A 27,712-nucleotide genomic window follows, 5' to 3' on the forward strand; every position below is an offset into this window, starting at 1 on the left:
TCCCCTCAGGTGACACTGCAAGAAGAGATGTTCACTGTGTCACTTCTAGATAGACTTGGAGCTGAGCTACAGAATCATTTCCAAAAGTCCAGGGAGCAGCTCTTGGTAGCAGTTTGGCTTTGCAGAGGTTCTTCATTGAATGTGTTGTCAGACATGGAAATTAAATACTCAGGGCAGTGGTGATGTCAGCATATCTGGAGGGATTGAAAAGTTTTGGGGATGTGGTTTCATGGTGACCTTGGCAGTGCTGAGGGAATGGTTTGGCTCACTTAGAGGTCTTTTCCAACCTAAATGATTCTGTGACTCCATTCTATCCAAACAAATATATATATTTAAAAAAAAAAAAAAGAAAAAAGTAATAGTTCCAAACCCTCTTCTGAATTATCTCATTCTTGAAAACAAAATTCCGTGAGCAGAGAAGCTGCAAGGAGAAATCTCTGCTTAAGGACTGGGAAAGAAAAGAATCAAAATCCTCCTGCTCCCTAAACCTGAGAAACTTGCTTAACCTCTTTGTACTTTTCCTTTGTGGCCAAAATAATTGTCTTCATCTCATCCTCTGTGTCACAGATTCCCTGGAAATGAGGGACAATTTGGTTAAAATGTGTTTGTGTGTCCAGTGACAAGCACACTGGGATTGGAGCTCTGTGGGATGCTTAGGGTCAGTGTAACATCATTTTAGAAAAAAATTACTTATTTTTAAATAAAACACAAACAAAACCTCCAAACTGATTTATATATAAAAAGAGAACTGAGGGTTCTAGACAACTGTAATTAGTCTTTTTAGTAGATTTTTTTTTTTTCTGTTGGAGCAAGTGCAGAACCAAGTAAGCAAAACATGGTGACCAAAGGTGTGCAGGAGACCAGAATAAATCATCTAATAAACTCCATGAAAGTGTTTGTGATAACAACTGTTTTATGATGATGATGGTGTGTGGAAGCCCAGGGCACCAGGAATATTTCTGTCTGCTCTGGGGTGCCCTGACCCCCAGGACAGCACTGGCTCTCTGACCCTCATTCATGGAGGAAGTTTCCTGGACTTCAAGATAGACCAGAACCCCTCCTCACTCTGGTGGCCAGTGGCAGGACTTGAGAAAACAACTGGGCCTGAGCCATGGGAGGTTCATGTTGAATTTCAGGAAAAGGTTCTTCCCCCAGAGGGTGGTGGGCACTGGAAAGGCTCCTCAGGGCGTGATCATGGTCCCAAGGCTGCCAAAGCTCCAGAAGTGCTTGACAATGCTCTCAGGGACAGTGTGGGGTTGTTGGGATGTCTGTGCAGGGACAGGTGTTGGACTGGATGGTCCTTGTGGATCCCTTCCAGCTCAGGATATTCTGTAATTCTGCGGTTTTTAATACATCAGGTCTGGAGCTGGATTCAATCAGCCATGACAAGACAGTTTCCTGCTGTCCTTCATGTGTCTGAAAGCTCAGTCACACAACTGAGTTTTTGTGGTTTAACACATTCTTGGGCACCCTCAGCAAGTGTGCAGGGGACTACCACCTGAGTGGGGCAGGTGACAGGCCTGAGGGTCGAGATGACATCCAGAGGGACATGGACACGCTCGAGAACTGAGACCATGTGAACCTCTTGAGGTTCAACAAGGCCAGTGCGAGGTGCTGCACTTAGATCAGGGCAACCCCTCATATCAACACAATCTTGGGATGAAGGGATTTGGAGCAGGATGAAGGATTGAGAGCAGGATGAAGGAATTGAGGGTGCTGGAGGGTGATACTGGTTTGGTTCTGCATTGGTATTAGCAATATTGCCAAGGGTTTATTAATGTCTCTAAATATTTGATAACAACTGAAAGTGTCCCAAACATCCTGGTTGTTCTCTGTTTTGCCTCTTGACCTTCAGAGAAACCTGCTGTCTTCATGAAGTCCTTGGATGATGTTTTTGGTGAGGAGCGAGGAGTGATCAAACTGGAATGTGAAGTCTCCAAAGAGAAGGTCAAACCTGTTTGGAAAAAGGATGGTGTGAAGATCACTTCTAGCAAGAAGTATGAGGAGATACAGTCTGGGAAGACCCTCTGCCTCCTTATCCATGACCTTGAAAAGACAGATGCGGGGTTATACACCTGTGACATCGGCACTGATGTTGCCAAATCAAAGGTCAGCGTTCAGGGTAAGTGTTGTAGACAGTGGCCTCTCACGGGGTGTTAAAAATATACGTGGGCTTGGTCCCTTGGGCTCTCACCTGTTACTGAACAAATCTCACATAATACTGTGATGTCTGAACAATCCCTGTCAATTTTGGTCTAAGTTTATCTGGGGTTTCTAAGTGAAAATCAGGTGTCAGGAATGTAGTGACAATATTTTCTTCCTGAACATCCCTAAAGTGCAGAAATCCTCCCAGAAAAGCAAAAATTTATACAAAAAAATCCCAACTAACAACAAAAAAATCCCCCAAGCAGCCTATTTCATATTTTGAGTTGTTGACTCAGAGTCCATTGTAGGAACACAAAAGCAGGACAATATCTGTTGAGGAACCCAGCTGTTCAGCCTGTCCTCTAATCCTTGTGTCGGCGTGAAGGACAAAGAATTGTTCATGGCTTTCAAACTCATAATGTTAATGAGAAAAAATTTTGAATTTGCCTGGTCTGAACACCAGGAGTAACAAGTAAAAAATCTCAAACATTTCTTCTGTCAGCATGGAGGAGAACTTCACCCATTGTCCCAGAGGCTTCTTTTCTGACAGCTTTTCTCTTCTCTAATTCATTAAATCTTGAATCTTCCCCATGGAGCTGTTCTTCATTCAGTCCTTCCTGAGCAGGAAAAGAACCAGGAGATTCACATTTCTCTTTTTGTACAACTTTGAGATGATTCTGAGCCTGAAAAATCCTTCCCATGTCACAGCCATCTGTGAGGAATACAGTGGTGTCCTGCCAATCTAGCAGATAAATCCCTCTCATGAGTTAAAAACGCCATTACTATACTCATATCTATCATAAAAGCATTTTTAATTTGCATTAATGTAATTTTTGTTCTCCAGAACTGAACATTGGCATCACCAAAAGGCTCAAGAACACTGAAATCCAGGAAGGAGAAGATTGCACTTTTGAGTGCATTTTGTCCCACGAAAGTATTGATGACTTCAACTGGATGCTGAACGGGAGAAAAGTAGAAAGTGGGGGGAGGTTTAAAGCCTCCAATGCTGGTCGGAAATACACACTGAGTATCAAAAATGTGATTCCTGGTGACACTGGGGAAGTCATCTTCACTGCCCGTGGTCTCACCTCCAAGGCTTCCCTGGTTGTGAAAGGTAACAGGATCAGAAAAACCATGGATGAATTTTCATAAGGTTTGCCAGCAAACACTCATTATGATCTGAGTCAAGAGCAACCTTCCCTGTGAACCTTGAAGAGCTGAGATTTTCCCTTAAAACCAAGTGAACTGCTGAAACTTTTAATAGATATTTGAGAACTGGCTACACTAGGTAGTGTGTACAGATAATTACAGCCCAGACTGTGCATCAGAGACAATCACCCAAGGCTCCCAGATGGTCAGTGGAGAGAAGAAATTAGTAATTTTCAGACATGGTTCATAATCTGCAGTTAGTCCTTTTCCATAGAGCCAGGAAATCCCAGAATGGTTTGGGTTGGAAGGAACCTTCCATCATCTTCCAACCTTGCACAGGTTGCCCAGGGAGGCTGTGGCTGCCCCTGGATCCCTGGAAGTGTCCAAGGCCAGGACAGACAGGGCTTGGAGCAGCCTGGGATAGTGGAAGGTGTCCCTGCCCATGGCAGGGGGTGGAATGGGATGATCTTTGGGATCCTTTCCAATCCAAACCATTCTGGGATTCTATGATTTGAATTGCAAAGAAGCCCAACCATACAGAAATTATTTTAATTCAAAGATTCCTTTTTTTTTTTTTTTTTAAATCTCTGCAGAAAAACCTACAGAGGTTACAAAACAGCTGGAGGATAAAACATCACCAGCAGGGCAGGACATCAACCTGAGCTGTGAGCTGTCCAAAGCTGATGTGACCATCAGGTGGTACAAGGATGGCAAAGCAATCAGGAAAAGCCAGAAATACGACCTGCAGCAAGAGGGGACACGGGCCACTCTCATCATCCGAGACTCCACAGTCAAGGACAGTGGGGAATACACCTGTGAGACTGAGACCTCCAAAACAACAGCCAGGATCACAGTGCAAGGTCAGCTGAAGGGTGCAGAGCAGCTGGCAGGTTCAGAGGTTGGGTGTAAATATCTACAACCTTAGATTTATCCTGCCGAGGCAGATGGAGGAGAAGAAAATTTTAGTTTAAAAAAAAAAAATCATTGATTAAAAGCTTAAAAAAATTAGATATGAAAAAAGCACCTTTTGGATGCTGAAAAATCTTATGGGCTCTGTAACCAGCCAATCAAAACCGGCAATTTGAATAATTCTATTTTGAATATGAGTGATGAAAGTTGTTTGCAAAAGGAGACCTCATCAGTCCATGGACCATGGCATTAAACTTCCCTGGTATTTCACCTGCTATGTCCTGTGACAGGAGGGGACCTGGTGATCTTAGAATCCTTCCATCGGATGGGATGAGAGGAAATGGTCTCAAGTTTTAGATTGGATGTGAGAAGAAATTTCTTCATGGAACGGGTGGTCAGACATTGGAAGAAGATGCCCAGGGAAGTGGTATAGTCACCACTAGAGAGAGGATTTAAAAGATGTGTAGATGTGGTTATTTGGAGTATGGTTTAATTAAGTTAATAGTTTGACTTGGTGATCTTAAGGTCTTTTTCAGCTTAAATGATTCTATGTTTATTTTTTTGATGATTCTTTGAGTCAGAGCAGAGAGGATCCAAGATGATTCTGGATGCTCAGGATTAGTTTGGGTGACAAATCTGTCTTGGTCATCTTTTAAAATTATTTCTTTTTCCTTCCAGAAAAACCTAATTATTTCGTCAAAGAACTCTCAGACCTGAAAGTGGATGAAAGTGGAACTGCAGTTTTTGTGTGCCAGAGTGAGAGAGCTGCATCCTCTGTGGTCTGGAGGAAAGGCATCGCTGAGCTCAGGGCTGGCAGGAAATACGAGATCACACAGAAAGGACAAGTCCTCCAGCTGACCATAAAGAACCTGGAGAAAAGCGACAGTGACACTTACAGTTGTGACATTGGGGATGCCCAGTCCAGAGCCAAGCTAACTGTGCAAGGTATGGATGAGAAGAATGTGATTTACATCCCTTTTCTGCCATGGGAAACATGCACAGGCAGAGCTGTATCTCAGCAGGGTGGCAGAGCTGCAGATTTCTGGCTCTGTCTCACTCAGGATGGCAGGAACACGTGGCCAAAAACATGGGAATGTAGAGCTGGACATGCAGAGCAGTTGGAAGCAATTACCCCTGGAGTATTTTGGGTGTGATTTAAAGGCTCAAGTGAGGGGACAGATTGGTGTTCCTGTGTGAATATAAAATGGATGTGATCCACAGTGCCTGCTGGTGGATGAGGGAAAATTATCCTGCCCTCAGGCTTTTCTCCCTACCCCTTCATTCCTCTTCCAAGGAGTGGTTCCTAAAAGGTGCTGGAAAAATAGAATGGTCTATGGAATAATGGAGTGGGTTGGGTTGGGAGGGACCTTAAAGATCATCCAGTCCCACACCCCTGCCATGGGCAGGGACACCTTCCACTGTCCCAGGCTGCTCCAAGCCCTGTCTGTCCTGGCCTTGGACACTTCCAGGGATCCAGGGGCAGCCACAGCTTCCCAGGGCCTCCCCACCCTTACAGGGAAGAATTCCTTCCCCATATCCCACCTAACCCTGCATGATTTAAGAATAATCAGATGGAGGTACAACAGCAGTGTTCACTTACTTATTATTGTAGTTTTTAAAGACAATGGGGTAAAGTCATCCTCCTCCTCTGATGATCTGCTACAGCATCCTCAGGAAGCAAAGAAATGGGTTTAACCCACATCCTAATCTCAGGCTCTGAGCTGTCTGAATTCACTCTGAGGTTTTTGATACCAGCTTTTTCTGAATGGAAAAAAACCACTTCTCTGTCATGAACATCAAAGTGAAAAAATCCTGTGCTGGTTTTATGAGTAGGAGGAACATCAGAGATATTTTTGTATACAATGCTGACCTTATTTTATATATATTTATAGTGAGGTTTATCTTTGTATGTGTGTTTATATTTATATATTTATTTTTAGTTAGGGATGTATGTGTCTGTACAGGGAGGTTGTCAGGGCAGATGTTTTGGTTTTTTTTTAACCAAATCCACACTCAGACATTTTCTCCATTTCCCACTGTGTTTATGGTTGGACTGAACTCAAAGAAGGTGTGGGATCAGTGGCTCTATCCCATGGAAAGGAAGTTATTTTTGCTGTAGAAAATCAGGCAGGTTGTCAAGGGAGAGATCATTTCTTGCTGATGTTTAGAGCCCAGTAACACTGTCAGGGTCTCATCCTTCCAACCTTTCCAGGGATTTCATTAGAAGAAAATTTGCATTGTACTGGCTACTTGTTCTGCTTTATGTTTTCTGGTGCTTCAAAGTTGTCTTTGCCTATTTTGATGTGTGTCCTGTAAATATTATCTTCCCATGAGTGGGTTTTGTGTCAATATTGGGGGAATTCTGTTTCAATCTTCTCTGTCATGAACGTGTTCCTTACTTGAAATGCTCACGTGGGAAATCTTGGGAGCTTTCCCACGTCGATTTTCACGCCAGAAACTGAAGGTTCCAGTAATTGATGTATTTATGTTCCTTTCAGGCCAGAAAGTGCTAATAACGGAAGACCTGGAGGATGTCACTGTGTTAGAAGGAGAATCTGCCATGTTCAAGTGCAGAATCTCTCCCGTAGACTATAGCAGAGTGCAGTGGTTTTTGGATAAAACCCCACTCCATACCAATGAACTTAATGAGATCCAGTCCCAGCCTGGTGGATATCACCTGCTAACGCTGAAAAAGCTCTCACTGAAGGACTCGGGGGTCATTACATTTGAAGCTGGTGATAAGAAAACCTCTGCCAGTTTGGTTGTTAAAGGTAAATCCATCATCACAACTGTAGGAGAGGAAATGATGAGTGGAAATAAGTGGGGTTAATGTGGGTAGGTGGTAAAAAAAGGAGCAAAAATGCTGCAAATGTAGCACCATCATTGTATATCTGTGCATTTTCAAGAATAACATTAATTATATAATGAAATTATGGCTGGAGAATGAACCCTTTGTAATCTTGGACAACTCTTGGAGGGTTTATTAGATTTAGATGGGAATATTATAATGCTGTGATGGTACAGTGGATGCCTCATTCAGTTTTTCTCAAGCTGATAAGGTGATGATTCATGAGGAGAAATCAATTAATTCAATAAAAGAAAAGGGCACCCAGTAAGTTTTAAATTCATAAAGTTTTCATTTTTTGAAAGGCAACATTGCATGTGTTCCCTGCTATTCATTGTTGGCAATGGATTGTTTTCTCTGGAGGACTTAAACTGAGGTAAAACTGCAGTGTTTGGTAGCAAAGATAAATGAATGAAGTGAATGGCAGACAGCCCAAGAATGTGGGATTGGAGAGATGTTTCCTTACTGGAAATATAAATACTTCTCGTGGCCCAGATGTTAAACACACAGTCTCCACTGTGCCAGACCATAATCTCATTTTTTCCAGAATAACCACATTTGTTTCAAAGAAATTTTCTTTTTACAAAAGTTGTAAATTTGCCCAAATTTTGCTAAGCTGCAGAAACGCAAATGGATTTCTTTATCTTGAGGGAAAATGAAAGGTTTTATTTGCAAAAGGCTATATATTTATGTTCTTTAGCAGTAATCTTTTCTTCTCAGTTTCTCCCAGATATAATTTAACAGCTAAACAACAGTTTGCAAAATCACTGCTGCCTTCCTGAGGGCTTTATAGTCACAAACACCAGATTATTTGTTACTAACCCTGACCTATAGATTTCATACAAGCGATCCTGGATCCAAATCTCACAGATTACTTGTCATCTGAGAATCCACACCTCTTCTGAACCATGTCACCTGGTTTTTTATATGAATCTGGAGAAGCCCTTTGTCTCCACAAAGGAGCTGGTTGACACTGAAGTGACTGAGGGAGAGGATGTGAGCCTTCAGTGTGAAACCTCCAGCTCAGACAGCCCTGAGAAGTGGTGCAAAGATGGGAAGAGCCTTGGGAATTCTTCCAAATGTAACGTCAGGCAGTCAGGGTTTGAAGCCAAGCTTGTCATTTGCAGGGCAGAAGAAAGAGACAGTGACAGATGTGAGTGTGAGGCTGGAGCAGCCAAAAGGGGTGCAGTTATGACTGTCAGGGGTAAGAACTTCTGGGGTGATTTGGGCCCTAACACTGAGCCCAAAGTAATTAATTGGAATTAAAAACATGAAACGACACTGAGAAGGAACATTGTGGTGTGCACTGAGGGGTTCTCATCAAGTCATCTGGAAGAGCTGCCAGAGAGGTGGCAGAATGTGAATGAGGAGAATCCTTCATCTGACCTGGCTCTAGCTCTGGGAAGCTTTAGTGCCTCTGAGAATTATGGAATTCTAGAATGGTTTGGGTTGGAAGGTACATTACAGATCATCTCATTCCAAACCCCAAAAAGAGAGCAGCAGGAGTGTAGTTATGATATTTTATTAAAAATCCTTTTCTAGGATTTTTTCCCTTCTGAGCAGCCTCAGGAAAGAAATGTAAACAATAACTATGTGCTGCTGTGGAATGCCACAGGTGCATCTTCCATTGGTCCATGTGGATTGTTTTCAATTGATGACCAACCACAGCCACCTGTGCCGAGGCTGTGAGCAGTCACAGGATTTTGTTATGCATTCTATTCTATTCTTGTTCTTTGTAGCCTTCTGATCTTTCTTTTCTCTCTGTTCTTTTAGTATAGTTTTAATGTAGTATTTTAGTATAATATATAACATAATAAATCAGCCTTCTGAAATGGAGTCAAGCCTTGAGTCTCCACATACGGGGTGTTCACCTCAACACAGGAGAACACCCCAGGCTGAGAGGCAATCCACAGAAAGGATGGATCACCTCCTGGAGCTGTCTCCAGTGATGGCTCTCCCCAGGGAGGGAGCTCACAGCCCCACATTTGTCAGTCCAATTGCTTTAGGCAGCCAGATTTATTCAGAGCAATGCACCCAAAGAGCATCACCGGGCAGGAGGTGCTCTCCTGCTTGATAGGATGTGAGGAGATGGTTTAAAGGCAAAGAGGGTTAATTTAAGCAGATGTAAGGAAGAAGTTTTTTGCAATGAGGGTGGTAAAACACTGTAGGAGTTTGCCAGAGAGGTGGTGGATTCTCCATCCCTGGAAACGTTCAAGATCAAGTTGGTTTGAGTTCTAAGCTGCCTGGTTGGAGATGTCTGGGGGCATGGCAGGGGGTTGGAATAGATGAGCTTTAAAGGTCCCTTCCAACCCTAAATGTTCTATGATTCTATAATCTAAAGGGCTGTTGTCTGAGCTGAGGCAAAACCAAAATATTCTGTTCTTGGGTGAGTCTTTTAACTCTGAGCTGGGTATGCGTTGGGTCTCACCCAGGTCAGAACCAGGCCCACCAAATATCACCTTATAATTGCTCCTGCCTCTGTAAGTTAAATCTCTCTGTGAGTTAAATCACCCCCCTGGCAGGTTTGAGCAGGTCCAGGGAGGATTTTATAGGCACAGGCTGTGTTTATCCAGACCAGAGGATGTCCTGTGTGCAGCTGCTGTTGCACACCTGGCATGGACTGATCAGAAGCTGCATCTGCATTAGGGAAGTCAGCATGAACAAAAAAAGTATTTGGGTTGCTGGAATGGTCAACCTGAACCACAGAGCACCAAGCAGGAGGACAAGCTGCTCACAGGATTTTTCTAGAGCACAAAGAACCAACCTGAGGCTGTGCAAGAAAGAGAAAACCTGGATGATGCAATGAAGATCATTGTTAATGATCCCGATTTTCTGTCTTTCTGTAGCACAAGGATATTTTCCCAATATCCATTACAAAACAAAGATCTGTGTTGACTCCAGTAGGATCTGGATGAACAATTTTCTGTTAGAAAAGAACCACATTTGTAATGCTCCCACAACAGCCCCATTTTTCCCCTCACAGAGAAGGGTGTGGATGGATGTAGGATTTAAACACATGGACTGAGGTCAAGGAGTCAAGTCATAAGGATGTCTACAAGGAATTTCACTGTTGGGAAACTTTCCTTTATCTGTCAGAGTCACATCAGAACAGCAGAAGGCAGAAAGAGAAAATAGAAATTCAGTAGTCATGTGACACTGAGTGTCCCAAATTGGAGATAAAAGTGGAACAGGATAATAGGGTGTAGATTTCCAACAGCCACAGGTTTAGTGCATCACAGGTCAGTAGCTGGCTTGTATATTCTTAAGACAGCATAATTCAAGAAGAATTTATTTTTTCCTTATCTGAACATTTCAGTTGAGTTTATTTTTCCCCCAAAAGTGCCTTCCCTGCACAAGCTCACCTTACAGCCTTGAATCCCAGGCTGTGACAGAGCCTGCAGGGGAATCTCCACAGGGACTCTGCCACGTCCAGCTGTGCTTCCCTCTCTGTGTTTGCTCTGTGCTGGTTTTAAATCTGTGCTAATGCTGGATAAAAAAAAAAAATAAAAATACACTGTAGGGGTTTTTTGTGATGAGAAATCAATACTGCTGGTCATGACAGAAAGTGCTTTGCCATTCCTCTGTGTGCTCTGTGTTGTGTGTGAGCTGACCTCAGTCAAGTTTTATGTTTTTTGTGCTGGTGGTCCAGCTCTGAGCAGCCATCTGCAGCACAGTTTGTGTCATCAACTGCAGTGCAGCATCTGCCACTGACATTAATTATGAAAACAGTAAGAGCAGCAGCATCTTCAGCAGTGCAGATAGTGGTTAAAAAGAAAATAAACAGCTGGCCTCAGGTTTTGGGTTTTTTTCTACTGTAAAGTGCTGGCAGCCAGATGTGAGATGTCAGCATCTGTTTACTCTTTGCTAATGCTTTTTCATTCCTGTGGTTTTCTGTCTCAAAAACAAAGTCTGACACTAAAACAGAAAAGTAATTTCCAGCCTCACATGTTTCTTTTAACATTTGTGTTACTCCTTTTTTCAGAAACACCAGTTCTCTTCAAGCAAGAGCTCCAAAACGAAGAAGCCAAAGAAGGAAAGCAGGTCAGGCTGACCTGTGAGCTCAGCAAACCTGGTACCCCAGTGAAGTGGATGAAGGGAGACACTGTTCTCTATGCCAGTGAGAAGTATGAATTTAAGCAGCATGGGACTGTGGCAGAGCTCATAATTCGAGATGTGAAGTCTGTAGATGCTGGGGACTACACCTGCAGTGCTGGGGAACTGAAAACCACTGCTCAGGTCAAAGTGAATGGTGGGTACAATTTGAGACATTGCCACACTTAATCAGGTGCTTAATAGATCCATTAACAAAAATTGCATAACACTTCATTAGATCCATTAAACAAAAATCACAGAACATTTCTTTTTTCTTTGTGGCAGCGCCATCTTTAATAAGTAAAATTTAAAGGTAATATTGCACCCTTGTAGGCACCTGGAGGTATTTCATTCATGTGATTTCATATTCTTTGCTTGGGGTTTTCAATCTGTAACTGTCCACTGGGGGAAAAAAAGGTAAATTAAGTGCAGAGGATTAATTTTCTCTGTGCTGTAGTTCCTGCCCTATCAGCTGCTTTACATGGCTGTGATTAAAACTGGAGCTGGAGACCACTAGTACTGGAGCATAAGGATGTGGAAACAGGAATCCAGTCCCTGGAAAATTGAAGGTGATCAAGTAATTAATAGACTCCAGACTCCCCAAAACATCCTTTCAAAGACTCATAGGTGTCATTTCCACTCTCCACTGCCCTTAAACAAATACACTGCCTTTAGTAATGTGTGCTGGAGCAGAAAACATGAGAAATATAGGATACGAAAGTTATTTCAGAGCCCTGCAGGAGCAGGGAATTCATTAGGTGATGGTTCCCAGAGGAATCTGAAAAGGTCCTTTTTAAAAATAAAAGAAACTTGCCCCACATTTCTAGGAATCCACAGTGAGATGGTAACATGAGAGGGAGAGATTTATTCCTGCTCCCAGGCGGAATCGCCTTGTGCCACACAGCAAATGGAGGGCTAGGGCTGCTCTGCTCACTTGGAAAAGGCCTGGATTTAAGAGGTGACAGCTCTCATGGAGGGATTTGATGTAGAGCAGTTCAGGAGGGCCTGTCCTAACCCCTGGCTCTGTGTTCCAGCTGTGCCTGTGCTTTTCAAACAAGCCCTGGAGAACACGGCTGTGGAAGAAGGGAAATCCGTCTCCTTGCGCTGTGAACTCACAAAAGCTGATGCCACCGTGGTGTGGAAGAAGGGAGAAGCCACGCTCCAGGCAAGTGCCAAATATGAAATGAAGCAGAAGGGGACAGTGGCAGAGCTGGTGATTCATAATGCAGAGCCAGAAGATGCGGGAAGATACACCTGTGACACTGGAGACCAGCAGACCACAGCCCAAGTCCAAATCCATGGTAGGAATGAGACACCTGCTTGTGACCCTTTGTTGTTGTTCTTGCCATGGTCCTGCTAACCCTGAGCACTTTCAGAGTGTTCAGGAGAACAAGGATCAGCACAAACAAAAGGCAGCTCTGGCTGGGTCCGTTATGTTCTTTCTTTTTTGGGATGATAACTTCATGCTAAAAATATGTCAATCAAAGGTACTTGATAAAATAATATCTTTTCTTCCCTGTGAAATGTTTCTTATGCTTTGGATAGAGGTGACTATCCAAGGATAGAGCTCTGGCTGGGTCCGTTATGTTCTTTCTTTTTTGGGATGATAACTTCATGCTAAAATGTATCAATCAAAGGTTCTTGATGAAATAATATCTTTTCTTCCATATGAAATGTTTCTTATGCTTTGGATAGAGGCGACTGTCCAAGCTCTAAGCCAAGAGGCAGGAAGGGTCTCAACTACACCTTTTATGGAAGAATGTCCCATTCTTCTCTCCACTTTCTCAACAAGATTTTACATGTCTGTGACCAACTCTGGGCAGCAGAAGGATAATTATTTTGGTATTCTAATTATTAGGAAATAATTGTTCTTTTTTTCATTTTGTCCGAAACTCTTGTTTCTTCTGTAAATATCAGCAGACTCCTGGAGGTGCAGGTAGGTCAGAGCTTCTTTGCTTTGTGTGCCAAGAGAATTTGAATTTGTGTTGCCTTTAAGTCCTGTGTGAGGTCACCATGTGGTGACGATGCGCCTGAAGTAAACTGAGAATGCTTCACTCCTCAGCTGTGTCCGTGCTCTTCAAGGAAGAGCTGAAGCCCGTGGAAGCTGTGGAAGGTGGGACAGCCACCCTGAGGTGCCAGCTGGGCGCAGAGGCCCCCGTGGAGTGGAGGAAGGGGCAAACTCTTCTCCGGGCCAGTAACAAGTACAAGATGAGGCAGGAGGGCACCGTGGCTGAGCTGGTGATCCACGACCTGGAGCCAAAGGATGCTGGAGACTATTCCTGTCTAGTGGGGAACCAAAAAACCACAGCAGCTTTGTCAGTGAATGGTAAAAAGGCAGAAATAACCTATGAAACTCTGGAATGTTTTTGTCCACCTTTTTCCTCCTCCTCTCTGTATGTTCCCTCACAACAGCTTCCTTCACGTCCTGATTCCACTGCTTTTTCCATCCACTTGCTCGTGTCACTCCTGTCCCCCATCTCCATTTCATTGTACCCCATGTTGGATGTGTGTGTGTTGTGTTGTCTTCTCACCTTCCCTTGAGTGAAGGATGTTGTCCTGCATGTGTGTTTTCCTGAATTAGCATGGAAACATAAGATTCCTTAGGATTTTCTGTTTCAGAGGGTTCATCATGTGTAATGATGAGAATGAGTTTGTCTCTCTTTATGCATGATCTCAGCCAATGAAGATCATGGTTTTGTTGATTCCCACAGAACAATTCAATAGAGAATTTCTTTTACCACCTATGAAAAAAGACAGGATGTGCTTAAGTATTGTATTTGCAGGGTGCCCCGTTGCAGGAAGGAATAATGAATCTGACTCCATGTTCTCAGAAAGCTAATTTATTATTTTATGATAATATATTAAAGAATACTATACTACACTATACTAAAGAATACAGAAAGCATACTTACACTAAAACGATAATAATGAAAACACATGGCTCTTTCCAGAGCCTCAACACAGCTTGGCACTGATTGGCCATTGAGTCAAAACAATTCACAGGAAAACAATGAAACAATCACCTGTTGGATAAACAATCTCCAGCCACATTCCAAAGCAGCAAAACACAGGAGAAACAAATAAGATAATATTGTTTTTCTTTTTCTCTGAGGCTTCTCAGCTTCCCAGGAGAAGAATCCTGGGCGAAGGGATTTTTCCAGAAAATATGACTGCCTCATCTCTTTATGCATGATCTCAGCCAATCAAGATCATGGTTTTGTTGATTCCCACAGAACAATTCAGTAGAGAATTTCTTTCCCCAGCCATGAAAAAAGACAGGATGAGCTTAAGGGATAAGGGTGCTGGAGTAAGGCTCAGGTAGGCACGCGATAAATCACAACTCATCCTCTGAGCGGGGTCTAGGGTGGCAATCCCTTTCCCTTCTGCATCTCCCAGCCCTGCCAGTCCATTTCAAGCAAGAGCTGAGGAATGAGGAGGCCACGGAGAGCGGGACGGCGACGCTGCAGTGCGAGCTGAGCCGGCCGGGCGGCTCCGTGCAGTGGAGGAAGGACGGGAAGGCGCTGGTCCCAAACGGGAAGTACAAAACGCGGCGGGAAGGGCGCTTCGTCGAGCTGGTTATCCAAGACCTCGACCTGACGGATGCTGGGAGCTACACCTGCGTGTGTGGAGAGCAGGAGAGCACAGCTGCTTTGAGAGTGAATGGTAACCCTCCTACCCACGTTTCTCTTTATGCCCCAAACGTAGCAGTTTTGGCAGCATTCCTGGTCAAGCAGAGTGTGATTCCTTAGGGTTTTCATATTCTTGGCTCTGTAGTGCCAGAGTCGCCCTAATAGGGAATATTCCCTTGTGCTTTTTTTTTGCCTTGAGACAGCAGCTGTATGTTGTATATTGTTTAATTTATTTCTCTCTCCTCTAGGAGGTTTTAACCCGTTTTTCAGTTGTACCCACATAGAAACAGAGCATTCTTGATTGAGTGCACACACTGCAGCCCAGTAACTCCAGTTAATTTCATTCTGGTGCTGATTCCTTCTCTGTTGGTATTGCATCCTTCAGCCTTGCCTATCCTCTTCCAAGAAGAACTGATGAACAAGGAAGCTACAGAGGGAGAGGCAGTCACTTTGCACTGCAAACTGAGCAAATCAGCCCCAGTTGAGTGGAAAAAGGGGAATACGGTGCTCAAGCCGAGTGAAAAGTACAAAATAGAGCAGGAAGGTCCCTTTGTGGAGCTGACAATCCAGGATTTGGATTTGGCAGATGCTGGGGATTACAGCTGTGTGTGTGGAGACCGACAGACTACGGCTGCTCTGGCAGTAAATGGTAAAAAAGAAATTCTCAGCGCATGTTCCAAGTCAACCTGTGTAATTCCAAGATCTCTTCCTGTCTTACTTCTGCTTCCTCTGATCCCTGTGTACTTCCAATCCTCCTTTCTGCTGATTAATCTTCCTATCCTTTCTTCTTTCTCTCTTTTTCTCCTTTCACCTGATACCTTCTTGATGTGCTTCCAAGGTGCTTTAGTCAAAAGAGAAGTGGAGAAGAGGTCCCCAACTCAACACAACCTCCCTAGTCCAGAATAGCTTCTTGTTTAGAAGTTTTCCCATAGGAACTGACCTAAAAGTGGGAATAATATTGATTTTTCATGGCTTAGAATGTGGCACTTGTTGCTCCTAAGAGGAACAAGTTTTCATCAATGTATGATGATACACAAGAACAGTCTTAATAAAAAATAGGCTTTTAATGCTCCTGCTATTCCCAGCTCTTTTTGTTTTCCACCAATTTTGGCTTAATACTTCCTAAGCAAATATTTCTGCAAAAACCTGACAGCATGTTTGCAACTGCTCTGCTTTAAGGGACTCTTTTTTATAAAAATTCAGACAGTGCCATGAATGAGGCCCTTCTGTAGAACTCCTGCTTTTCTCCAGGGAAGCAAAATGCTCTGGGTCTCATATTGAAATACAGCCTCTAATTTTATGTCTTTGATTTTATCGTCTATAAAGTAAAGGGTAGTTGATTTGTCAACTAATTTGCAGATAGACTTGAATTTAAAGAAAGTTTTAAATCTTGAGGACAGCAAAAAAAATTAGGCTGAATTATCTTTTGAAGGGTTAACCCTTTTGAAGGGTTAGAGGCTGGAGAAAAATTGCAGAGGAACTAAATCCTGGAGGAGATCAAGAAGGTCTGGTGGCTCCAGGGAGATAAGAGAGGGATTAAGTAATGGATTCAGGCTTTCCCAGGGTTGATGCCATGTCCGTGTTTGCTCTGCAGTCCTGCCTGCTCTTTTCACCAAGGGGCTCACGGACAAAGAAGCCACTGAGGGTAAAAGTGTCTCCCTGAGCTGTGAGCTGAACAAGGCTGCTGCTAACGTGGAGTGGAAGAAGGGCTTCAAGACCCTCAAGCCAAGTGACAAATACAGAATGAGGCGGGAAGGTGTCGTGGCTGAGCTTATGATCCAAAATCTAGACACAGCGGATGCTGGGAATTATTCCTGTGTGTGTGGAGACCAGCAGACCATGGCAGTTTTAACAGTTCATGGTAAAACAAACAAAACAAGACACATCCTGAAAGTAACTACCCTGGTTTCTCTGTTCCTTTGGGCAGACCCCTGGTTGCCATCCCATCTCCTTCTTCAGCCAAACCTTTATCCACAGCTCACCAATGCCAGTGAAGTGCATCCATTGGCATCTGTGCAGCTGGAATTTGTGGCACAAGAGGGATATCGGTGTCCAAGCTCAGAGCAAGGCAACCAGGGTTGCTGCCACTCTTTTAATTAGGGGCCTTCATTTTGCTTTTCCTGTGAAAGGTCCTTTACTAGACCCCCTGTTGTGGTCAAGAACAAAAGGATTATATCTTAGGGATTTCAAGGTTTTGTAAAATTCCAAAAGGTTAGGTTACTCCATGGAATCTTATGCCCGTACTCCATTCCTGAGACAACAAAGTGCTTTTATGCTTACAGCCCAGTTGTCATGGAATTCAGTTGGTGTTCTGTGTAAAACAAGCCCAGGACTTCTAAAGGACAATCATTCTCAGGGAGAACTTTGATTTTCACTGAACCTGACATCTTTGAAGGGTATGTCAGTTCAGGTGAAAATGCTTGTTTTCCCACCATGTATTGAAATGAACAATTTCATTTCAAACTGACATTTAAAATGAAACTCCAGTGTTTCATTTTTTTGAAGTGTAAAATGTCTCTTTGTTTGCTTAAGTATGTGGAAACAGCAAACATCCTCCCATTGTAGTTTAAAATGTCATAAAAGAAAACTATTTTCTTTCCAGAAATTTCAAAATGTTGTTCTTTTTGCTTGAAATTTCACAGGGAAAAAAAATGGTGTTTTGACCTCTATTTGTATTGATTTGTGTAAAATACCTCTATGGATTACTGCAAGCATTAAATCCTCTCCTAGTGATGGCATTTCTTTCCCAACGCTGATTCATGGAGACCCATGAGAATCTCTATTCTTGTGTTGATAAATCAAGTTCAAGATAAGAGGGAAAAGGAAACTTAAACATAATTTTAACTCTTTGGAGTGCTACATCTCACTGCTGATATTGCTGTCCTTCAGCTTTGCCTGCATTTTTCAAGGAAGGGCTGAAGAACAGGGAAGCCACAGACGGTGCTACAGCCACTCTGCACTGCGAGCTGAGCAAGGTGGGCGTCCCGGTGGAGTGGAAAAAAGGGGACAAGGCACTCAAACCAAGTGAAAAGTACAGGATGAGACAGGAAGATACAGCTGCAGAGCTGCTGATCCGAGATCTGGAGGTGGAAGATACAGGAGAATACACCTGTGTTTGTGGAGACCAGAAGACCTCGGCTGTCTTGACAGTCCACGGTAAAAAAGCCGTTCTCCGTTGGGATAGCAGAACCTCAAGGACATCCCTTTTCTCTCTCTCCCTCCCACTTGCTTTGGTGTTTTGATTCTGCAGCATTTTCCTGGTTTGCTGGTGCTGTTTCATTCCATCTCCCATTGTCTGTCAGTTTGGAACTGATGGCTTTATATCAGAGTAAAAAAAAGCTGTGAGAATTTCTCATCTCAGGGAGCAAGAGTGAGCAGACCTCCAGAAGAAGATTGTTCTCAGGGGTTTTCTCATTGTGTCTCCCTGACATCAGTGGATTTCCATGCTTAACCTGAAGGAAAGTTCTTTAAATCTGCTGAGCTCAGTCAGTGAGAGGTTTTTCCATTCTGGAATGGGTGACCACCCTCCTCTTCTGCAGGATCATGGTATATTCTGCTGAGAAAATGGTACTTAAATAAATCCCCACCACTCAGCATTATTCTGCAGGTCCTGACTTAGGGAATAATGGGGGGAATTTTGTTCCTGGCTCTGCCATGGTGAATGGTGATGAGCTCTGGTTGCCCCTCCAGAAGGAGCAGTTCATGTACGGCTCCCATAGTTGGAAGAACAGCTTTTATTTGAGACATCTCTTATGGATAAAAAGCTGCCAAGGACAAGGGGAAATTGAGGAGGCAAAACTATTCTCCCAGATTTTCTGCACACTTTTTCTTCATCTTCTTTCTCCCAGCTGGGGGAATTTCTGTTCCTCCCCTCTTTTGACCTATCATTTTCATCCCTCTACAAGTCGCTTCCATTTTATTTTAGTGGCACATCATAAGACAACTTGTTGAATGCTGCTAAAAAAATCCCTGTAGTCCTGATATTAGTGTTGTGATATCCTTGGAAATTTTGGGTTAAAGATGCACCTGCAGCTATATTACTGGTTTTTTGTTTTTTTTTTTCCTGAACCAGAAATATAAATTATGATGTTAGGAAAGGCAGGGATCTCCAGCAGTGCTGTCACCCTGGCTGGTGACTTTTAATCAGAATTCAGGTCATTAGTGTTCAAGACAGATTATTTCAGAGTGAAATAGGTAGACAGGAGTATTGGAATCAGCTGTGAAGTGGTGAATATGAACATGTTAATGTTAGAGGCAGGTCATGGTGGAAATTATCCCAGTGGGATCCTGCAGTAGTTTTCTGTTAGGGGCAGCTTTCCAGACTGATTTGTTTTCCTGTAACGGTGAAGGACTGGCCACAGGCCCCAGCCCTGAGCTCCCCAAGGTCTGCTTAATGGTTTTGATGTCCTCTCTGTTTATGTTACACCCCATAGCTCTGCCTGCACTGTTCAAAAGAGATCTTGTCAATGTGGAAGGCACAGAAAACAGAACGGCTGTTCTGCAGTGTGAGCTGAGCAAACCCACCCCGGTGGAGTGGAGGAGGGGGCAGGAGGTGCTCAGACCCAGTGAAAAATACAAAATGAGGCTGAAGGACACCACTGCTGAGCTGACCATCCACAGCCTGGAGGAAGGAGATGCAGGAGATTACACCTGTGTGTGTGGGGACAAGACGACCACAGCTTCCCTGACAGTGCATGGTAAAATATCTGGGTTAAGAGGAATTTTCTGCATTGTCATCTGTGATTCTCCTGTGGAATCACAATCTGCTCCTGATCCCTTCTGTTATTTTAAAATGTGGCAGCTGTTCCAACCACTGGGAGTATCTTCCACTGAAGGCCCTTCCTTTGGGACTGATAAACAGCATCACCGATTCTTTTCAGTCCCTGTTCTTTCCTGATGATGGAAGCTGGAAGTGGATAATGAAAAGCTTGATGAAGTCAGAAATAGCATTTTGGAGTATTTTCACTGATTAATTTCTTTAGGGCATATCACTGAGATTTCACTTGCTTTTCTTGGATGAAGTTGAAAAGTGATGAAATTTTAATTTTAAACAATGTGGTGTTCATTTTAATTCTTCATCTGGTTTTGAGAAAGAGCAGTGCATAGCTCCTTGAAATCTTGGGATCAGCTTTCTGTTGTTATATCTCAAAAAGCTTTTAAAACATTCCTTCCAGTACTGATATTTTAGTTTTATAGATTTCCAAATCAGTGAGAGTAGAGAGGTTGAGACTGGTGTGGTTCTCCATGTCATGCCATGTCTCATATAATTAAAAACACCCTCTGATTTATGAATAAGGTGTTTTCCAGCTGTCCAAACTCACTCTTTTATGGTTACAGAGTTGTTATAAATCAACATTGATTTCCAAGTCATTGTGAGATGCTGAATTCTGTGAATTCTGTGAATGTGATATCTTTCAAAGCACGAGTCAGGGATGCCCTGAAATCATCCTTTGCTCCCAGGTTCTGTACATTCTAAAACATTTTGAAGTGTTTTAATCCAGTGGAGCAGTCAAGACACGGTGCTTGCTCGATTTTAAAGTGCTCTCTTTCACCTGTGATCTTCAGCCCTCCCTCCTCACTTTAAGAAAGAGCTGAAGAACGTGGAAGGCACAGAAAATGGCACGGCCACTTTCTGCTGTGAGCTGAGCAAGGCTGGAGCTGCCGTGGCGTGGAGGAAAGGAGACAAAACCCTGGGGACAAGTGACAAGTTCACCATGAGATGCCAGGGCACGGTGGCTGAGCTGGTGATCCATGATTTAGTCCTGGGAGATGCTGGAGATTACACGTGCTCTTGTGGAGAGCAGGAAACCACGGCTGCGCTCAAAGTCAATGGTAAAAATAAAAACAAAATGGAAATACATCATAAATTAGAGATGGTTTTCAGTTTTCTTGGGTTTTTTAAAGAGTGTAGGGGTGTTAGATTTGAAAGTGCAGCTCTGTTTCTGATGAGTTTAGCAAAATCTGGTAGGACATGGGAATACATTCCTGGATGCTTTGGTCGGTGTCAGGCACAGGTTGGAGGTTCCTGGCAAAAATTGCAGATATTCACCCTGGCGCTAACTCATTTTTTGATCCCTATGTTCAGCAGTAGGAACTGAGAAATGGAAAATCACATTATTGTGATATTGGTTGTAAAGATGTTGCAATCATAAAGCTGAGAAGATTTTTTTATGAGATGTTTTTGAGACAGCTATCAGTGTTTCAGTAAAATTTAGTGGTCAAGCACTGCTAGACCACTGTAGGAGGTGAAACTAAAGAATAGTTTGGGTTGGAAAGAACCTTTTAAAGGTCCCTCATGGAAAAGTGAAACTGATGCCTCAGATATAGGTTCATTTGTGAACTTTTTTAGTAACAATTTGTGTTTCCATAGAATTCAGATGCTTTCTGGCAAAAATTGCAGATATTCATCCTGGTGCTAACTCATTTTTTTGATCCCTATGTTCAGCAGTAGGAACTGAGAAATGGAAAATCACATTATTGTGATATTGATTGTAAAGATGTTGCAATCATAAAGCTGAGAAGATTTTTTGATCAGATGTTTTTGAGACAGCTATCAGTGTTTCAGTAAAATTTAGTGGTCAAGCACTGCTAGACCACTGTAGGAGGTGAAACTAAAGAATAGTTTGGGTTGGAAAGAACCTTTTAAAGGTCCCTCATGGAAAAGTGAAACTGATGCCTCAGATATAGGTTCATTTGTGAACTTTTTTAGTAACAATTTGTGTTTCCATAGAATTCAGATGCTTTGGTTGGACTTTATTTTCCATTCTAGCAGGCAATATCCAAAGTAGGTCTCAGTCATGCAGGTCTGAAGTTGAGACTGATGTGGTTCTTCACACCATGGACTTCACCATAGAAAACCCTCTCTGACTTATGAATGAGGTGTTCTCCAGATTTATAAAGCCAGTCTCATGGTTCTCAGAGTGGCCATCAATCCTAATGGATTTGATTATTATTTGGTTAAGGCTTTGCTTATCACTTGTGGTTGTCAGACCACATGAAATGGTTACTGGAGCTGCTGCCACGGTCCCACATTCTGCTCCTTTTGAACCCCCCAGCCCTGCCTGTGCACTTCCAGAAGGAGATGAGGGATGCAGAAGGCACAGAAGGTGCCACAGCCACCCTGCAGTGCGAGCTGTCCAGGGCTGCCTCCGTGGAGTGGAGAAAGAAACACAAAGTGCTCAAAGCCGGTGAAAAATACACAATGAGGCAGGAGGGCAGCAGGGCCCAGCTGCTGATCCATGCCCTGGAGGCCAGGGATGCTGGGGAATACACCTGTGTGTGTGGAGAGGAGAAGACAACAGCAGCACTGACAGTGCACGGTAAAGAGCACGGAAATGGGACATTTTTGGGTGGTGGTTGTCCCTTCTCCTCTGCAAGCCTCAGTACTCACACACTGCAAGTTCTTCCTCTAATCTTGCCATCATTAATTCTGTTTGTAACAGACTTCCTTCTTTTTATTGTGGTTTTTGTCTAATTCTAACCATGATTGTAGTTCCATTGATTTTACTAAATTTTTTCTTGTTTATTCTCCTTGGTCTTATTGGTGCAGGGCTGTATTTCTTTGTACAGGCTGAAGGATGTCACAGATGTGCTTTTTTTATTCTGTTTTACTCACTTTTGACTTGAACCTAGACAGATGGAGCAGCAGGAACATTCACAGCTCTTTAAAAGAACAATTTTATTTCAAGTTGCATCAGGATTTGGCAAGTAATTTTAAATAATGAAAAGAAAATTTGTTTTGGTGTAATTTTCTTTGTAACTCTGACCGAGAATAATGTTGATTTTTATTCAGGTACTACAGAATAATCAGCATTAGAGTAGGAGAATATTTTACAGTCCTCAGGCAAATTAATTTGCAAACTTCCCATGGAAGAGAGGGAAACTTTATTTTCACTATTAAAACAGGACAGTCAGAAGTAGTTTCAGCCTCTTTCTCACCTGGAAATCCAGTAAGTCTGAATTAAGGGAGATGATTTCTTTGCTTTTCTGCCCATCTTTGTATTTTACAATAAAACATGGATTGCTTCAGTCTTGCACTTCCAATTTAACCATGAAAAATAGAATTGAAATGAACTTGTGTAGGTCAATCCATCCTTGAGCCCCAAGTCACCATCATTACTGCCAGAAAGTTGTTCTTCATATCAACTAAAGTCTTTCTTGAACTGGCTTAAGTAATTACTTCTTATAGAAGCAGCGAAATACATGCATGAAATTTAAACTGAGAAGCCATGGCACACTCCAAGCTACACATCTCAATTATGAGGATTTATTTGCATCAGGCTTGAACCTTTTGACTTGAATTTTCTCCACAAATTGTTGTAACTCCAAATCCCTCACTGCAGATCTGCTTCTTCTTGTGTTTTTGACTGTTCCTAAATATTTTCCATCTGCCCATTCTGAATTGAAGCCTATTTTATCACCACTACTTCACACAAATCTTCCATATCTCAATCCAGCTTAAAGAAGTGGTTTTACCCTTTCTCCCTTCCCACCTTGAGATCATCTTCAAAATTAATGAAACTCTGCATTTCATTGTCCAAGTTGCTTCAGAAAATGCTGAATAATCCTGAACTCAGATCAGTGAGAAACTCTGCTCCGTTCATTCTTTCATTGTGAGTGCAAACCCCAGATGAAGATCCTGTAACTGTGGCTTTCAAAATGGTAGCACTTCCCTTCAGTAATTCCACCTGTATTAAAGTAAGAACTTTACTAAAAAAATAATAATATAGAACATATAGTATGTCTTGCTGTCAAGGAAACTTAATGTATACCAAGAAAAAATTACCCTGGTCCACTCCTTCATGAAGAGAAAAGCTCTTGGCAAATGTGAATTTTTCAAAGAATTAAGTTGAGATGGCCATAAATCCTTGGATCCTCTCTCTGCTCTCTCTCTCTCTCTCTCTATGACAAGCATTATGAATGGGATTCAGCTTCCAGACTGAGAAGTATTCCCAAATTCCCATTTTTATCAATGGAGATCCATCAAACTCAGACCATGGGAATCAGGGAGGCCTCCAGCTCATTTTAAAGCAGGCATTTACATTTGGAGCTCTATTGGCTCCACTGACTTTACACAAGTGATTTTTCTTTCTTTACTCCCTGGGATTTTAGAATCTCAGTTTACACAGCAAGACCTAAATGGGTGTATTTCAGTCTGAAATATATTTTTCACCTCTTAGTTTCTGTTTTTCCGTACTTGAGGAACATCAGTCACTCTTTGATTTCTCTGGTGTCACTGTCAGTGTCTCAAATTGGTTTTCCCTGCACCTTAAGGATTCCAGGACAAATTTCATCACACCAAGCTGCTTTGAGAATATATTTATTTAAATATTCTCTAATCCTTTTTTTTCCCTCTTCCAAGCCAGAATTTCTATTACTTCCTTAATTAAAGGAAGTATAATACAAGTAATGAAGAAAAAGGAATTAAACACTTCAACTTTCCCCATGTTCACTCATCATCACTTACATTCCTGAAAGAGAGGCAGACCAACATCTCCCTTGTTGTTTTCCTTCCTTCTGATCTATTTACATTAATGTCTGCATAATTATCCTCCACATCCTTATTCTCAATTAGTTGTTTCTTTCTGGTCAGGGTCAGGAATTGGAGACCATCCTCTCAAGCTCTTAGCTATTCTATATCCAAATGTAGTTCCCATCCCACTCCTAGTGGATGTCATCCCATCCTATTGCTTCCACATATTGCTACATTTCCATCCAGTCTTACAGTCTGAATAATTCTGTTTGTTGTTCCCAAAGGGATGAGGTGTCAGGAAGCACCCGAACTTCCCGAGGTGAGGGAATTATGGCAGATTTCTGCTGCATCATCCTTCTCTTTCCTTTTTATTCCTATCCAAGCATTTTTAGGATCTCTCTCTGATTCTTCTCTTCAGTCTTATCCTAACTCTGGGCTAGGTGTGAGGGCATCCTTAAAATATGAATTAAAAGGTTATATTTTTTTTTTCCTTTTGCTTTTTTCCTGATCATGGTGTAACCTGTTGTATTAATCTTCTAGGCTGGGTTGTACTGAGAAAGTTGCAGTTTTGACCATACGTGAAGTTTCCCCAGTTTTGCTGTTTATTTTCCACTCTAAACATCTCTAAACCAATCAGCAAATTCTTTTAATATTTGCTAAAAGAAATGACAACGCCCTTTTTGTCTATGGTACAAATCAGCATTTTCCTTCTGTGAGATGATCCTCATGTCAGTAAAAGGCAGGGATAGATATTGCTGGACATTGTTTATTTTGGTTGTCAAGAGCTGCTTGTCATGAGAACTTTTGCTGCTCTGTTTCTCAGCCCTTCCTGCTCTGTTCAAAGAAGAGTTAAGAGATGAGGAGGCTGAGGAGGGTGAAGCAGTGACTCTGCGCTGTGAGCTGACCAAACCTGCCCCAGTGGAGTGGAAGAAGGGACACACAGCCCTCAAACCTAGTGAGAAATACAAAATGAGGCAGAAGGATGTCACTGCAGAGCTGGTGATCCACGGTCTGACCCAGAGTGATGCTGGGGATTACACCTGTGTGTGTGGGGAGGAGCAGTCCACAGCTTCCTTGGCAGTACATGGTAATGACCAGCTCCATCTGGATGCCATCATTGTTGGGATTATGGTTTGAATTGTTTTTATCAACATCATCTTTGTTATCTGTGCACATTTCCTCTGAGTCTGACCTCACATGGCATGACCAGAAGGATGAATTTTGTGATTTAGGGGTAAAACTTTTTCACACCTGTGCCCTCACCTGCAGGCTGTGTTTGCTGCTCCCTTTAACCCTGTTCCCATTGCATCCTCAGTGCTGCCTGCAGGCATCCAGGAGAGCCTGAAGGACGAGGAGGTGACCGAGGGGCAAGCGGCCACTCTGAGGTGTGAGCTGACCAAAGCTGCCCCCGTGGAGTGGAGGAAGGGCAGCACTTTGCTCAAAGCCAGTGACAAGTACAAAATGAGGCAGGAGGGCACGGTCAGGAAGCTGCTTATCCAGGATGTGGAATTGAAAGATGCTGGAGAGTACACGTGTGTGTGTGGAGAGCAGGAGACAACAGCGGCCTTGATAGTGCATGGTAAAAATAATATATCTATATTATTGTGGGTTTCTATGCCAGGTCGTTGATATTGGTTGTGTGTTCACCTGTGGCTGAATTGTTTCTTTAAATCTGTACACTCTGTGAGGTCTGGTTGTATCCAGGCTGCTTTTCTCTTTCTGTCTTTTGGTTTGTTCAATGTCCTGGAATGATGAGGAAAAGACCCTGTTTCCACCCTCAAGTGTTCTCTGCTTCTGTACCACCCCACCCCTCCTGTCACCTGTGTGCCACGTGTCATTCTTAATGTCCCCTGTGCATTTTGTGACCTTCAGCCCTGCCAGCCCTTTTCAAAGAAGACCTGAAGGACCTGCAAGCCACGGAAAGCCAAACAGCCACTCTGCGCTGTGAGCTGAGCAAGGCTGCAGCTGTGGCGTGGAAGAAAGGGAACAAAATACTCAGGGCAAGTGAAAAATACATCATGAGGCAGGAGGGTGCCCTGGCAGAGCTGGAAATCCGTGACCTAGAGCTGCAGGATGCAGGAGATTACACCTGTGTGTGTGGGGAGCAGCAGAGCACAGCCTCTCTGACAGTGAAGGGTAAATGCAGATTATTGTCCATTTCCTGTTCCTTTGAACCCTCATGGAGTGTCCACCTGTTGTTAACTTGTGTCCAGCTCTTGGTCTAGTGTTTGTTTTTTGTCTGGTGTTGCTGAAAAGGGAGCTGAGCTCAGGACTGTCTCTCCCTGCAGACACACTGCTGTATTGTAGGTTTAAGGGAATTGCACCCAGGAAATGTTAGATCAGCTGAGATTTTCTGTCCTGTGAGAAATCCTTTAATTCTGTCTTAAATCTTGTACTTTGGCCTGTCATCTCAGCACTTCTTGTCTCACTGCTGGATTCGGTTTTCCAGATCTTTGTGATGCCTTGTGCAGGCTGAGCTAGAACAGAGGCTGGACAGAGCTAAAGAATAAAGCAGGGATTGATTCCAAGGATCTCCTCCATGGATCCACCTTGGGCAGCACAAGAGCCCAGCCAGGGCTGCACCCAGGATGAACCCAAATGGTCCCAAAATGCACGAGCGCTCCCGGGGTCTCTCCCTGGGATCAGCTCTGCTCCATGTGCACATTGCAGTTCATTGTCCAATTCCAGCTCAGCCCCTGCACTCCCATCCTGCTTGTTTTTCTCTCTCCAGCCCACGGGGTTTGTGCTCTTGGGCTGAGATTTGGATCATTTGTCCTTGGTGCCCAGCTGGAGCAGGAATTGTTTTGTCTCCCTGCTCTGTGCACAGAGCTCACCATGCCCTGATGTGAAGCTCAGACCCACACACTAAAGCAGCACAGAATGTGAAAAATATAAAAGCTAAAGCCTGAGGCATCATTTGTTGTGATAACCTCAACCTCAATCCCCTGATTTGGCCAGATTTGAACTTCAGCTGAGAATTCACAATGCTGAACACTTAGTTTAAATACACTTTCTACTGGCTTTCCATCTCCAGCCCTGCCAGTGTTTTTCAAGGAGGAGCTGAAGGATGAAGAAGCCCAAGAAGGAGCATCAGTGACTCTGAGATGTGAATTAACCAAAGGAGCTCCTGTGCAGTGGAAAACAGGGCCCAAAGTGCTCAAAGCAAGTGACAAATATCAAATGAGACAGTCTGGCACCACTGCAGAGCTGGTCATTTGTGACCTAGAAGTAAAAGATGCTGGAGAGTACACCTGTCTGTGTGGTGACCAGAAGACAACAGCAACCGTAACAGTTCATGGTAAAAAGAACATACTAAAATTGATAAATACCTCTTGAGATAGACATAATTCTGAAATGTAGTAGTTTCTTCCCTGGATCAGTAGTTTGTTTTTATCCCTTCCTCTTCCTTCATTCTATTTATAACTCATTTCTTCCCGAGAAAGAGTCACTCGTGGTGAATTGTTTGGTCAT

General features: G+C 43.1%; 1 protein-coding gene across 1 annotated transcript in view; it reads left to right on the forward strand.

The window, feature by feature from the left end:
* OBSCN (obscurin, cytoskeletal calmodulin and titin-interacting RhoGEF) overlaps window positions 1–27,712 on the forward strand; it is a 176,302-nt gene that overhangs the window by 51,684 nt on the left and 96,906 nt on the right. Inside the window, exons 26-45 of the mRNA XM_041488781.1 lie at window positions 1,477–1,511; window positions 1,856–2,122; window positions 2,990–3,259; window positions 3,888–4,154; window positions 4,882–5,148; window positions 6,702–6,974; window positions 11,031–11,297; window positions 12,175–12,441; window positions 13,203–13,466; window positions 14,537–14,803; window positions 15,155–15,418; window positions 16,364–16,630; window positions 17,659–17,925; window positions 19,203–19,466; window positions 20,335–20,601; window positions 21,825–22,088; window positions 25,065–25,328; window positions 25,557–25,820; window positions 26,114–26,377; window positions 27,276–27,539. Coding sequence (XP_041344715.1) covers window positions 1,477–1,511; window positions 1,856–2,122; window positions 2,990–3,259; window positions 3,888–4,154; window positions 4,882–5,148; window positions 6,702–6,974; window positions 11,031–11,297; window positions 12,175–12,441; window positions 13,203–13,466; window positions 14,537–14,803; window positions 15,155–15,418; window positions 16,364–16,630; window positions 17,659–17,925; window positions 19,203–19,466; window positions 20,335–20,601; window positions 21,825–22,088; window positions 25,065–25,328; window positions 25,557–25,820; window positions 26,114–26,377; window positions 27,276–27,539 — 5,093 coding nt within the window. The remainder of the gene's footprint in view (window positions 1–1,476; window positions 1,512–1,855; window positions 2,123–2,989; window positions 3,260–3,887; window positions 4,155–4,881; window positions 5,149–6,701; window positions 6,975–11,030; window positions 11,298–12,174; window positions 12,442–13,202; window positions 13,467–14,536; window positions 14,804–15,154; window positions 15,419–16,363; window positions 16,631–17,658; window positions 17,926–19,202; window positions 19,467–20,334; window positions 20,602–21,824; window positions 22,089–25,064; window positions 25,329–25,556; window positions 25,821–26,113; window positions 26,378–27,275; window positions 27,540–27,712) is intronic.

This window comes from Pyrgilauda ruficollis, unplaced genomic scaffold (genome assembly GCF_017590135.1).
Source record: "Pyrgilauda ruficollis isolate IOZ18807 unplaced genomic scaffold, ASM1759013v1 scaffold12, whole genome shotgun sequence".
Classification (NCBI taxonomy): domain Eukaryota; kingdom Metazoa; phylum Chordata; class Aves; order Passeriformes; family Passeridae; genus Pyrgilauda; species Pyrgilauda ruficollis.